The 15,533-nt window shown below is 32.8% G+C and overlaps 1 protein-coding gene and 1 pseudogene across 1 annotated transcript; one reads left to right on the top strand and one right to left on the bottom strand.

Annotated features, from left to right (window-relative positions):
• The first annotated feature begins 975 nt into the window (after positions 1-975).
• LOC145642404 (peptidyl-prolyl cis-trans isomerase CYP19-4-like) lies at positions 976-5,889 on the top strand. Its single transcript, XM_081693579.1, has 8 exons — positions 976-1,159; positions 1,382-1,468; positions 1,586-1,664; positions 3,175-3,222; positions 3,332-3,355; positions 4,074-4,256; positions 4,651-4,726; positions 5,464-5,889. The coding sequence occupies exons 1-8, from the start codon at positions 1,082-1,084 to the stop codon at positions 5,609-5,611; spliced, it is 723 nt and encodes a 240-aa protein (XP_081549705.1). The 5' UTR covers positions 976-1,081; the 3' UTR covers positions 5,612-5,889.
• Positions 5,890-10,834: 4,945 nt separating this feature from the next.
• LOC145556697 (protein EARLY FLOWERING 4 pseudogene) lies at positions 10,835-11,468 on the bottom strand (annotated as a pseudogene).
• Between the last annotated feature and the right edge of the window lie 4,065 nt (positions 11,469-15,533).

The following is a 15,533-nucleotide window of genomic DNA, read 5'->3' as shown; positions in this document are numbered from 1 at the left end:
AACATTTAGGATATTAAAATGAACATGATTTTCATAAAGGTTCAAATTCATTGTACATAATTATTAATGAAAAATAAAGATAAAATAAATTGTCGAAATATGTTCATTTTTTATGTATTTAATATTCATTTTCGGTGTACTAAATGCTCATTTTGTAAAAGATGTTCATTTTAAATTCCTACGTATTCAGTTTTTTTTTACAGAAATTATATTCAAGATCGATTGTAATTATTGAAACTCTAAAAAATTGATTATAAACCTTAAATCTAATCTTGATTCATCATAGAGAAAATAATTATTGATTTGTAACATTATTAGAAATCAAAAGAAAAAAAATCAAAAGAGAGAGAGAAAGATAGGGGAGAGAGAAAATAACTACAAATTAAACAATACAATTGATATTCATTAACAATTAAGCAATTTAATTGATATTCATCACAAACTCATAATAATTTCAAATAATCAAACAATAAATCATCATGCATGATCAACGAAATCATACAAAATACAATTACAAATTGATAAAATCTAACCTCCATTGTTTTCTTTGACCTTAACTTTCTCTCTCCTCCATTTTTTTCTTTCCTCTTTGATAAAGCCAAATGATTGAATTTGAAACTCATAGATTTAGAAAGAAAGGAGTATACCCATCAAAACACGAATTACTAACTCAAAATTTTATATAAAGAAGAAGAAAACTTTAAAGATTCAAGGGAAGTGAGGTAAAGAGGAAAGAGAAAATTTTAAATTGAGAAGAAAACTGAAGAGAAAGAAAAATAATAGAGCTAAGGAAGAAAAAGAAAGAGATTTAAGATATAGGGAAGAAAAAAAAACGTATGTTCATTTTAACGTACTATATGTTCATATTTATTGCTGTTGCAGCTAGCTTGACCGCACTAGAATGCAGCCAAGAATTTGTACGAGTAACCAATTAGCCAGACAATCAACATTGGGTAGGAAATCGGGCCTTTATAGAAAACGGGCCTGATCCAAAGAGTCCGCTAATCAGTGATCTTCTGATTTCAATCTCCTACCAAAAAAGGAAATCCCTAAAATTGGAAATCAAAGTGAGCTCAGAACTATGGCGATTTCCAAACGGATCATATTTCCTGCTCTACTATGGCTTCTCGCTCTCTTCGGATTCTTACTTCTTATTCTGGTATTTCTTCATTATCTTTTTTTGTGTGTTTAATTTCATGCTAAACTAGTATATAATCTCATGTTTTTTCACCTTCAATCTCTCATTTTATTAGTGTTTTTTTCTTGATTTAATCTCAGAATTTGCATCTTGTCAAATCCAATTTCTGTTTGATTCAAAAAAATGTACAAAAGATTGTAAATTTTTCAACTTATGCTACATTTTGGATTGAACCAATTGCAGAATCATTTAAGTGATCCCGGGTCACCTCAATTGCAAAAAACTAGCGATCCGCTCGTTAAAAGTGAGGTTTTAGGGACTAATAATGAGGTGAGCTTATAATTTGTGTTTGATTTGGTATTACCCATTTGTGTTTTTTTTTTTTTGGGAAATTTACATGTTATATAGTCAATTGGTGTTTATTTGATTGGAAAGTATGTGTTTTAGGGGAAGGTGTCGGATGGAGGATTGAAAGAAGTGACTCACCGGGTTTTCTTTGATGTCGAAATCGATGGGAAGTTTGCTGGTATGTGCTGTTTTTAACATATGCATTTGAGAATTGTTTGAATTCTTGATGAGTTTTTGAGGTGTTTTGTGAGAAATGTACAGCTAGTCAAAGAAAAATAACAAAGGAAAAGAGAAAAGAGGTTCAAATTATTATTGCATTAGAAATTTAGAATGGTTACTCGTGATCATAATAGCTTAGTGAAAGATTTTGTTTGTAAGGTGTGGATTTTGTCTCCAAGTATTCGCTGGAAGTGTTGGTTTTTGCTGAATAACTAGCATTCTAGCATATAGTGTTATTATGTTGCAAAATAATTCACAGCTCTGACAGTTCATATAGCATAGTTTCCTGTCATGGCCTGCATTTTTATTATCACTTACTTTTGCGTGGTATGGTCGGCTTGAGGTATCTGTTACCTGTATGCATAATTTGCATGACGAACATTTTTCTTATTTCCATGTGGATACATGCATTAGTATTGACAAAGGGCAAGCTGTCTTACTTGACAACTCTAGCTCAAAACCGAGAGTTTTGTTGTTTGGGAAGACATGTGAAGGCAGATGTATCATTTTAGGAATAATGACACCTTTTCTAAGAAAACTCCTATCATTGCTGAAATAGCTAAAATGGCCACAGGCCCACATTTGATGGTTAGAATGGGATTGATGTAAAATTTGGCTTATTCAATTATCTTGCTAGCCTTTTCTCTACTTGTTTGTACTCTTTGTTGCAAATTTACAGGTGTAAATGCGTATATAGATTAAAGTCTTATGAAAAAGGCCTCCTCCCTATTAAGCCTGCATATATCTAACACCCGTATCCTCTGAAAAATTTATCGGCAGTATATCACACAGTTAATTAGTTATATGACAGGGACCTCTTCTCTGCAACGAGCCTCGATAAGGCTTTAATGCTCAATAAACCACACCTTCAAAATATCTGCATAATATAGGAACATCTGCATTAGATGGCAGATTTAGTTATGATTTAAACATGTGTAATGTGGGATTTAACCTAGCTGGAAGCATTAGTGACTATTGAGTTTGAATTATTCAATCTAGACTTGGTACTTTCCACCATTTTAACCAAGTATGGATGTTCTTCTTTTCACATACTTCTCAATGGGGATGAGTCATTGGTAGAGATAGGGGGGAGATGTAGGAGAAATAAAAGTTAAAGTCTTTCCAACATAACTTCAGTACTGTAAGCTATGGAGCAGATAAATTGAACTCATCTTCCTTTCCCTAAGTTAATATATGTTCTTCGTATCCAATTGAAGGATTAGTGTCTTCATACATTTTTAAGCAAAATAACGTTGCTTTGATATTTTCCGGCATAGAGACATAAGAGTTTATATCAGTTACTGTCTAAATGTCTATCATATATAGATCAAGGTGGCTCATTAATGAATTCCATTCAATACACATTTAGATTTCATAAGAGCAGTCCCAACTGTTTTGTATTCTGGAACTATGTGATTAAAATTTCTATTATGTGAAGGGAATCTGATTATTATTTGTTTATTTTTCAGGACGAATTGTTATGGGCCTCTTTGGAAAAACAGTCCCCAGAACTGTAGGTACAGTTCTCAGTTTACTTAAATGCTCCATGTTAACTGCACTGGAAAATCACTCAGTGTTATTTTTTTTAATCTTTTTAACTGATGGGAAAATCTATCTTTTTTGCAGAGAATTTTCGAGCACTATGCACGGGTAGCCATGTAACTTTTGCTCCCTTTCTTTTAGTTTTTGCCTCTATTCATGGATCCAATTGGTGCAATGAGTATCTACAAATTTCCAGCTATATCTAATTTCCTTACTTCTTTCTAAGAGAGTGATCTTCAAAAATATTAAGAATTCAAGGCTAGTGCTCTTCTTTTTGCATGTTCTAGCCAGATGATGAACGCATCTTGCACATGGGTTTCTTGTGATTTACCTGTCCGGCCATCCGAGCATGTGATTTACTCTTTAATTAAAAACATACAATTCTGCCGTCAAATAGTTGCTTTATAAATTGTTAGGTGATCTGAGTGAATGTTGTTTTAGAAGCATATTTGTTATGACTTTACAAGTAATGAGAGTAATTGGCCGTATATTGTCATGAAATCCACATGCCATTGCCACCTTTGCAGCTTCTGAAGCTAATTCCCATATGCTACCTGGACAAGTGTGTTTCAGTTTTATTTCTTGCCTACACTCATCTTACTATTTAAGAATAATGGAGGATCAACCATTTTTGACAACATTTCCATGAAAGTTTGCATTTCTTGCTGGTATAAATGATAGTATGAGCTACACTTTACATTCTTGGCAATGGATTATATAAAACCAACTAGAGTTGACTAGCTGAGGTGACTTACTGAACTGGATCGGAATAGCTTTGTCTTAACATTGAATTTTTATGACTTAAATAGATCGCTAATTATTGCAGGAGAAAAAGGAGTTGGAAACAATGGGAAACCTCTGCACTTTAAAGGAAGCAAGTTTCACCGGATCATTCCAAGTTTTATGATTCAGGGTGGTGATTTCACTGTTGGTGATGGCCGCGGTGGAGAGTCTATATATGGTGAGAGATTTGCAGATGAGAATTTCAAACTGAAACACACTAATCCAGGTAGCATAAATTACCACACATATTCATTATACTGGAGCTGTTTTTTTTTTTTTTTTTTTTTTTTTTTGAGGGGCAACATGTTTATTTGTTTATCTTAATTTATTATATTTTTGCATTATGAGAATGCACCAGAGAAGCTGGGTCAAAGTTTCCTTGGGCTAGCCTTGTACCTTTTCTTTTGTGCAAAACTTAGCCTTGGTGTGATTCATTTGTTCAAGAGTTATCTTTCTGAGGAAGTGGGTATGCTATGGGCACATGCCTTGACAAACTAGCTCCACTGCTACTAAACCGTAATGCTTATAGTATTATATTGCAAGAATATGATCTGCAATTGTTTGCATAGCACTTAACTTCTCGTATTTGAATAAATCTTTTTGCTGCTTACTTTGGTCAGGAATTCTTTCAATGGCAAATGCTGGACCTGATACCAATGGATCACAGTTCTTTATTACAACTGTTAAAACAAACTGGTAAGTTGCTAAGTTTTGGATTCTGTTATATGTTTCTTGTTTATAAAACGGTGAGAGAGGGGCAGAGGGTGGAGGGCAGTTGGAATTGAGGCTCTCATGGCCCTTTCTTTCAGAATTTCTTGTTTCTTTTCATTAAAAAAAAGAAAGAAAGAATATCTTGTTTCTTCTTATCAAAATCCAGGAACTTAGCTTGGTAACCATCCATAAAACTTGGCAGAATTATGCATATCTAACTATTATTGCATATCCTTGGCCGTTCAATATTTTTTGTGGATTCCACAACCCAGGTTCTGCCAAGTGGTCATCTAATTCACATTTTGTTAATTTTGCTATTAATTTAGTTCAGTTAAGATTATGAGTAGTATTAACGGGAAAACATTATATTTACACAATGCTTTGGTACTTAAACTCATTATGATATAAGAGTGGAAAATAATTTACAACAAACGTTAACGTCTAGGAGCAGGATTTTGATGCCAAGTCCAAATCACCAAAAACCCAACCAAAATAGACTTTTTCCCTGGCACAGTTACACCTGTCACATTGCGCTAAATTTGTCCCAAGCTGCGTGTCCATATGATTCTCTTTTAGCTTTAGATGAGGTTGTGTTGGTTTGTGGTCATTGTCGAGCTTTTGGAGGGGAGATATTAGACAAGTGGGACTCAATTCTAATAAACCTTGATGAATGCTTCAACTAAGGTTGTAATAATTTTTCCATTTGTGGTTGCACTTTATAGGTTGGACGGGCGGCACGTTGTGTTTGGTGAAGTGTTGTCAGGAATGGATATCGTTCATAAGATTGAGGCGCGTGGTACACAAAATGGGATACCAAGAGGCAAAGTTGTCATATCAAATTCCGGTGAAATAAAATCATCGTCATCTTGAGTACAGAAGGCGTTGCACATCTTCACTCAGTAGCCCTTGGAAGCTGGCACCAGTGAGATACAGCAGACTTTTGATATTTCTTGGACAAACATATACTAGCATCTTGTACAATGTTGACATAATTGTAATCCCAGCATAATATGCCACTATGCCACTTACTATCAATATCTTCTTTTTGCTGAATTGCAAAATCCTGCACTTTCAATGCATTCTTCTATATTCTGAAAGCTATGCGGGAGATCATGTAATTGCATAAATACATAATTATTGTACTCCGAGTCTTATAAATCTAGCATATATTCATGACGCGTCAATCAAGATGTTGGGGCCTTAGGGGTTGCTAGTCTAAGTAATTGTTTAAATGATTAGTTTAGGTGTTTGGCCAATTAGCCTAAGACACCTCGACGGCTCGACCATTGAGTGGTTGTTACGAGGTGACACCAACCTGACCGCTAACGTTGCTAGAGGCTGACAGAGCCTCTAGAAAGAATAGCTTCCTTGCACTACTAGAGTGCTAGTTGCCTATGGCCTATGGGAATTAGTTGCACTGGGCCATGACAGTTTCATGTACTAGATTCGAGTCGGTCAACTTGAAATGGGGAACATAACATGGTATTTTTCTTTTCACCTATCATATCATATGAATATATGATTCATATCAATAGGTCAAATAAAAATGTACTAGTTCATTCATAGTTGAAATATCACACAATTTGCAGCATTTATGTAAGTTATTCAATGCCATTTTCTCCTAGCTTAGACTCCTTATCCAGTTATCCGTATTCTTCAAATAATTAAATGTGCTCATGCAAGAGAATTAGATGCCAGGGTATCATGCTGCACTTTTACTCCCACCTATGTCCTTTTCAAAGATGCTTATTGCTTTTACCAAATCTTTTCACCTGTGTTTGATCAAGATTCATATAAAAATCAGTGATCTCTTGAAAATTCGTCAACTAGATTCCTATATTACGACATTGAATACAATCAACGCGCTCCCTCTTACACACGCGCCAAAAAATATCTCACATCGGATGTGGTGTGTAAGATATTTTGAAAATATCTCACTAAACTTGAACAGTTGAACATATCCCATAAACGAGTTTGAGTTGAAATTTCTACATCTAACTCGTTTAAAAATAATAATTTCGGTTGGATTAAGGGATTTGCATCCTATTTGTGATCAACAAAGACTTTAACTTAACTTGATACGATATATTTGTTATTTCTAACTACATAATAGATGGACTACAAATCTATAATCATCCACAAATCAAGACTTGTTAACTAGATAATAGCCTACAAGAGTACAAGATTATCATTATAAGTTTCTAACAAATACAAGAAAGAGAATTGATCACTTACCAGAGTTGTAGCCTAAAAGAGCCTCCTAAAGCAATTAAAGAAAAATAGAAAACAAAATCATGTTGTGTTAACTATCAAGTGACTTGTTCAACTAGAATCCAAGATGAAAAGTTGGCTCATTAAAGAGAACAAACAAAAGATCATGCGTAAAGTGCTCCATTTTACATTTTCACTAGCATCAATTGGGAACAAATCAATACACTGGCAAATTCTAGCAGATTAGATTTAAATGTAAATGCCCTGGACTTTGTAGATGGGATGATCAATGAGTGACTATTAGGGCATGTTCCGATTGACTGAACTGAACTGAACTGAACTGAACTGATTAATTAGTGATTTCTAACTACGGATTAGTGATCTTTGATTATTTATTACTATACATATGTGTATATACAAATGTACATATTATTATTATTATTATTATTATTATTATTATTATTATTATTATTATTATTATTATTATTATTATTATTATTATTATTATTATTATTATTATTATTATTATTATTATTATTATTATTATTATTATTATTATTATTATTATTATTAATTTTGATTATAATTTTGATTATTATTATTATTATTATTATTATTTATTGATGATTATTATTATTATTTATTGATTATTATTATTAGTATTATTATTTCAATTATTATTGTTATTATTATTATTATTATTATTATTATTATTATTATTATTATTATTATTATTATTATTATTTATTGATGATTATTATTATTATTATTATTATTATTTATTACTTATTGATTATTATTATTATTATTATTGTTAATATTATTATTATTATTATTATTATTATTATTATTATTATTATTATTATTATTATTATTATTATTATTATTATTATTATTATTATTATTATTATTATTATATCAGAAAAAACCTACAAAGTCAATCAATTTACAAGAAATTAGTGGGGAGCCGAGATACAATCTAGGCCCCCACCCCTCTAGCTATAGCGAACCCGATCCTGCTGAAGATGTGAGCTGCCGCACGAGCACTAATATCCTGAATCTTAGCAAACGTCTGAACCCGCTTCAGCAACGCAATAGCATCCTTATCTAATTCCCCCAACGAAGAAAAGGAGAAAAGGAAGAAAACCGTAGCCAATAGCCCTGCAACGCGCCCCATACTTGTCCCGCTTCCGCTGAGCCGCCGTAGACACAACACGACCAGGAACGAAGTCAGACAACCCCGATTGTGTCAAAGGTGAAGATCCCGTCAAGTCAACACATACATCAAGGCCTCTATCCCAGGAATAAAGCAACATATCTGCTGGTCGAAGAGCCCCGTCGTTCCCTCCAGTTAACCCAACGTTAACCTCTTTTCGAGCAGAAATCCCAGACCGAAAACAAATATCAACAAGGGTATCACGAACAACGTTGTGCCGATGTTTAATACCCACCATCCCAGCACAAGACACTGCATGATCCCCATAAATATCCCCATCAAAAACTCTTGAGCAAGCAGAACACGGTGCTGAAATGGAGAACAAAGGAACACCCAACCTGTAGCAAAGAACACTACGGTAAGTCTTACCATTCATAGTCTGACCCAAACCCGATATCGGAACCGCCCGCAACCAGGCCGAAGAGTGATCCCCCTGTTGGGACTTCCATAAGGCAACCTGACGCGCAGATAAGGAGAAAGTGGAATTTGCAGATGCAGTGACCTTCGTGAAATATATATCTGCCAATTTTTTCTATTATTATTATTATTATTATTATTATTATTATTATTATTATTATTATTATTATTATTATTATTATTATTATTATTATTATTATTATTATTATTATTATTATTATTATTATTATTATTATTATTATTATTATTATTATTGTTGTTGTTGTTGTTATTGTCGTTGTAATAAGAGCTTAAAAGAATGAAATTTGGCTTTATATCATTAGCAATATCATTAGACGTAAATTAAGAGCTGAACTGAACTGAACTGAATTGAACTGAACTGAACTGAATTTCAACGGAAGAGAACAGGCCCTTAGTCTTTGCATGAATATGGATAAATACAAATACGCGTATAAACCTCATCTAAATCTTTTAAGATCAATTATTACAATATACTAAAAGCGAAACTTAGAGGGACACTTGGCAACATAATGTAAAAAAATTTCCCTCCAAAATTACTTACTAAAAAAAAAAACTATTTTTACATTAATAAGGTTTGTATCTAAATTATAATTTATACTTTGTACAAAATCTAAAATAAACTTCCTTAACTATCAAATTGCCTATTATAACTAAGCTATTACATCATATTTAATTACTTTCTTTTTTACAGTATATATTTATTTTATACATTTTTTTTTTGGTAGAATTTAGTGTAATATAATTATTTATTAACCGTGCATTGCACGGGATTTTAAGCTAGTTGTTAATAAAGAGGAAATACATTATTTTAGGAGTTCATGTGACGATAAAAAGATAGACGAGAGTGATAAAAAAAATCGTATATGATGAAGATATTAATAGAGCGACTAAGTGAGATCATATACAACTTACGAGTTAAAGAAACAATTATATTGAAAATTCTTTTTTTTTTTTTTTAAATGTATAGCAATTACATGCATCATAATAAGATTAATAACTTAATAAGGACTCTTTAATTGTTTGATGTAGCAAAATTTAATACTCTATTCTTAATCGTAATTCCGTAAAGTTTACTACATATCTAATATCCATCAGCAAAAGGACTCCGCGGTTGTCACACAGGCACCACCATGTTCAAACATATATATATGTGTGTGTGTAAACAGGTGCACAATACAAAATTTGATCCACACCTACCAGATTATGCTATAATACTCCATATAATATTTTGTTAATTGGTACTCCTTGTTACAAAAACCAAAAATAAAAATAATAAAAATAAAAATAAAGATAAAGTGTCAAAATATGTTCATCAAGTCATCATTACTCAATCGATTTTGAATGTGTTTCATGTTGATTGCTTTTCTTCACCTATCATCAATCCTGGCTCCAGCTATCAAAAATAGACACATCAAGTGCTAATTATCCAGATGTTTTGAGTGCTAATCCTGATATTACACATTTCTAGAATTGACTAAGCATGAACAAATAAATGGACAATTTCATGCCAATTATATGATCCTCAGCTCCAATCTTTTTGACACAAAAAAAAAAAAAAAAAAAAAAAAAAAAAAAAAAAAAAAAAAAAAAGATTGGAGCTGAGGATCATATAATTGGCATGAAATTGTCCATTTGTTCATGCTTAGTCAATTCTAGAAATGTGTAATATCATGATTAGCTCCAATCTATGACATATATTGTCAATTTCTAACTTCATTTTTTACAATATGTTCAATGATTGATTGATTTTTTATTCTTTAAATCAAAGTATCTAGTACTGGATTAATGAGCATGTTACTTATTCAATACCTTTATCATGGGATTTTTTTTATAAGAACTAACGAAAGATCGAATTAAATCATCATAGATATTGACTTTTTGCAGTATTCATCACTCTTGTTTGACCATATAATATGAGTCATACGTTAAGCAAAATATAGTCAAGTGAGATCTTATTGGATTCGTCTCATATAATACTTTCACAATATCCACTTTTTATAATTTTTACACTTACACAATTGTAGATATTTAGCATATAAAATGTGTTTTGGGATGCGTAATTTCCTCCTTGTTGCAATATTAACAGAACGGAGGAAGTATACATTAACTACACTTATAAAAGTTTTTTACTCCTTTTTAAATTAGTAGATTAAATTCGAACAAATTTAGTACAGAGTAAAAACTCATTACGATTCATTACCAATCAACGTTCATCCTTACATCTCATCTCATAGCTTAAATTACATAAAATTGAACAAAGGAGCCAAATTCCCCTTCATTATTATTTTTTTTTCCTTGACAAAACTAATTAGTACTAGCAATTAGTACCACTTATTAGTACTAGCAATTAGTACCACTTATTAGTACTAATAAATCACACCAAGGCAGATAATCTTTTTTATCTTTAAAATTCCCCTTTTACTCATTATTCATCCTTCCATTGCTACTTCCTCCCTTTCCTCCACCTCCTTGCCGTTGCTGCTTCACCCTTCCGGCGAAATTCCCCGACAATTCGGAGTAAATCGACGCGACTTTCGTAATGTTCCCATTCAATTCCTGAATGATGGCCACATTCTTAACCATATTATCCGGCCTCCTCGACTGGTGGTTCTCGTTAGCCTGCTGGATCAGCATCCTATTCCGGTCCAACACCGACTGCACCTGACTAAAACTGTCCGCAAACGCATTCCACGCCTCCGGATCCCTGCAACCGTCGCCGGAGAACTCGTTTGCAGTTCTCCGGCGACGGTTGCCGGCGCCGCCAACAGACTCCATGTTCTGTTGGCGATCGCCGTCTTCTAAACTCGAATCGCCTCTCGAGTAAGACATTAGTCAAACTTTATTTTATTTTTTATTTATATAATTTTTCAAGCTACCATAGGAGGCTACTTGGAGCTCTGGTTTGAGGAGAGAGACGGGTAGAAGAGGGATTATATAGAGGTGAGTCATCAAATGAGGCGCGTGAAAAAGAGTTGGGAAAAAGGGTAAATTTGGAATTTATCACGCGCTGAGGATGAGAGTAGGGGAGACTAGAGATGAAATATCCAAGGGCGGAGATATTTTTGTAATGAAAAAGTGCAAAAAGAGCAAAAGTGATTCTGCCACGTAAGATGAGAGGGTGAGATGGTGAATACGGTGTCGTTTTGGGGTATACTATGAATTGTAAGCACTTTTTGATAAGCTCTGGTTGAATAGTCTTTTGGATAAAGTTTTGTGAACTTGAGAAAAAAAAAATTGATGAACTAATAAATAAGGGATACAGGCTGGACTTTGAAATTGACATTTATTTTTTTTATTTGAAACGAGTATATTGTACGGAGTATATTTATTTTTTAATTTAAAAAGTTATTCCCCCCGTTTTTAAATGTTTACTCAATTTTTATTTTTTACAACTTTGACGAATGTTTGTGATTTATACTTAAGAAAAAATAATGTCTTGTGTGTACTTGTTGAAATCGTATCAATGAATGGATTATTAATTTTTAATTGTTAGAATTTCTACTTATTGATAATTAAAGATATTGTCGATTAAAGATTAACATTGACATACGTGCTCAATAAAAATGGAACAATTATTTAAAAATAGAGGGATTATTATACAGTATTTTTGTGTTTTTAACTGGTTTTGTCATTGTCATTGTCATCGTTGTTGTTATTTAGGTAAACTTTTATGTACAATTGGTTGTATTATGTACACAGTACATGATATAATCAAATAAATCATAGTATTACTCGTACGTATTTGTTGTTGACTTGTTGTATTGGTACCTTGTGTGCAAATAACTAAAAATTAAAAAAAAAAATTTGAAAGAAACTAAAAAATAATTTTGATTGTACCTTATAACAAATGGTTATTTAACGAAAATCGTCCATAATTATATGCTAATTATTTCACTAGTGAGAATGTGAGATGTTTTACGTATTCTTGTTCATTTTGAAGTTTGAAATCCAATTAACACATTAAACTTTAGTTATAAAGTGGTGAAAATGGATTCATATGAGGAGATTAAACTTTACACAAAATAAACTTTTAGAGTATATTTATATGAAAATGGTTTCAAATGAGGAGATGAAACAAACAAACCCTTATTTTCACCTATTTTACACAATATGAGCTCAAATAAAAGTTACTTTGTATTAAATTTAATTTTTAAAAAATTCAATAAAGTCAAACAAAGAATATACCCTAAATTGAGCCAAATATTACTAAGATATTTATGGATTGAGTATTGAGATGATTTTAGTGCTTCCTTGATAAAATATTTTTTTTTTTTTAAATGTTACCACTAAGGAATGATGTCAATGGGGCGGGACGGATGTTGGCCTTCCCATCCCCATCCCCACCTAATATTTTCATCCCCATCCCCGCGGCGGGTCCAATTTTCATCCCCATCCCCGCACCACTGGGTACAACTCCAAAACCATCCCCGCCCCACCCCCCACTTGGATATCCATCCCCACCTAAGACCCGCCTAATCCCCACCCAAAATCCACCTAATATCAGCATCTCAAATACACAATCTTACATAATTAATACAAATTATAAAATAAAACATTCTATACACATTTTTGTGTTAAAATATAAGTGTCGTACAAAGTATTATAATTAATATTGTATTTCATGTTATTATTTTATAAATAGAATAAAAGTATGTAATTTTGCTAAAAAAGATATATAGATGTGGGTATGAGGTGGGGATGGGGCGGGTACGAAGTGGGGCGGGGCGGGGATGGGTCGGGTACAACTTAAAATCCACCCCCGCCCCATCATCCATGGCGGGTATGGTTTTTATCCCCATCCCCACTCCATCACCCGCCAAATCGAGACTCATCCCCGCCCCATTGGGGCGGGTCTCCTCTGACATCCCTACTAAGGATAGTGAGAAGCAATAACATTTTTGAAGAATCACAAAAAAGGCACAAAAGAGCAACATATTAACGCCACGCTAGCAACTAAATATGTTTTTTTATTTTATTTGTCTTCTCATGATGTTATCTCAGAAGATTTCCTCTTTCACTTTTCTCATTATTATTCAAGATCAAACCATGCATTATCTTTTAACATTCTTGGTCCTCTTAGATAGTTGGAGTAACATGCTAGTCATTTGCTATTGTTTATTTAAAATATGGTGTTTTGGTAATATAGCACTTTAGATTCATTGCATAATTTTATAACATAGTGAGCACTTTAAACATAAATGTTTGAATATGAATAATGTAGCAAATGAAAAGATTTTTGTGGGGAAAATAGAATACATAAACCATGTGGAAAAAATATAACTATATGATAAGAATGTTCAATAATTTGTTGCGCTAAACTAATAAGTCATCGCTCTATCACAATTTATATTGCACTCAAACACTTGCTCAATGTAGGGCGATCTAATATTTGGTGGGTGTATACATGTTATAGAAGTGATATACAATGTCATATGAATATATGTAGTGAAATTCAAATATCCGCTAGCTAGGGATATTGATTTTTGCGCGTCTAATCAAATAATTGTGCACATAGAAATGTTTCACAATCTGTATGTACTCTTCTTCACTATATACACCATTAACAAATAATAAGATTACTTTTCTATGGATATTGAATAAGCACTAGTTCGGACTATAGAGAAATTTTGTGAGAGTTAGATTAAAATATGAATTTTACCCTATAACTGTTCATCATGTAATAATAATAATAATAAAAAAAAAGTATAATTGTTTATAATAAAAGCAAAAAGATGTTATAAATTACAAATAATAATTATATGTTCCACTTAGATACAAAATACATAGTAATAGCTACGTAATATATATTCTAAAACGGTAGAATAAGAAATACATCAATTATTCAATGATACAAAATGTTCAATACTTTACTTGAAACCAACCTTTATACTTATCCACAACGCTACCGCTATCCAAAATTATACTTTGTATGTCACAAAATGCTTCATATTTCTTTATCCATCATCCAATCCACCATGTATGATGTATCTATCCTTACTTCATCATTTAAAGAAATAAAGGTAGTGGTTGGATTAATTATATTTGGTAGCTAGTTTTTTTTTTTTTTTTTTTTAGTCTTCTAATTCATACTCGAAATAAAAAAACAATTTATTTGCTTAATTGTCATCCACGCAATCATCAATATTTTATACAGTTGTACATACTTGTATTGAACTTTCTCAAACATGTAAGACAATTTAATTTCAGAGTTAGGAAATTAAAAAAAAAAACATTTTTAGATAAACTCTGAGCCAAATTCATTTCCAATCAATATTCATCCTTACAATACAGCCACATTGCATAAAATTTAACAAAGGAGCCAAATTCCCCTCTTTTTAGCTCCTCATTTGTTCAATGTTATTTTTTGAGGGAACTAATTACTAATTACTCTGATTATTAGTACTAATTAATACATAAAAGCTACACAAATTTCTTTCTAATTACCTCTCCCATTACTATTTCCTCCTTTATAACTTCCCTTCCCTCCACCCCCAGCCGGTTGTTGCTGCCTCACGCTCCCGCTAAAATTCGCCGACAAATCGGAGTAAATCGACGCGACTTTCGTAATATTCCCGTTCAATTCTTGTATGATCGCCACATTCTTTTTCATATTGTCCGGGAGCCGGGACTGGTGGTTCTCGTTCGCCTGCTGGATCAACATCCTGTTCCGATCCAGCACCGTCTGCACCTCGCTAAAGCTCTCGGCGAAGGCGTTCCACGCTTGTGGACCTCCGCAACCGTCGCCGGAGAAATCGTCCATGTTGTTGTTGGTGGCGGTTCTCCGGCGACGGTTGCCGGCGCCGCCGGCAGACACCATGTTCTGCCGACGATCGCCGTCTTCCATACCCGATTCGACTCCCGAGTAAGACATCATAGTCAAACTTTTAATCTCTCACTTCTTCTTTAAGAAAGCTATGTGGAGGAGCT

Source organism: Chenopodium album, chromosome 8, assembly GCF_948465745.1.
Source record: "Chenopodium album chromosome 8, dcCheAlbu1.1, whole genome shotgun sequence".
NCBI lineage: Eukaryota > Viridiplantae > Streptophyta > Magnoliopsida > Caryophyllales > Amaranthaceae > Chenopodium > Chenopodium album.
This window is presented reverse-complemented; position numbering and strand designations above follow the sequence as displayed.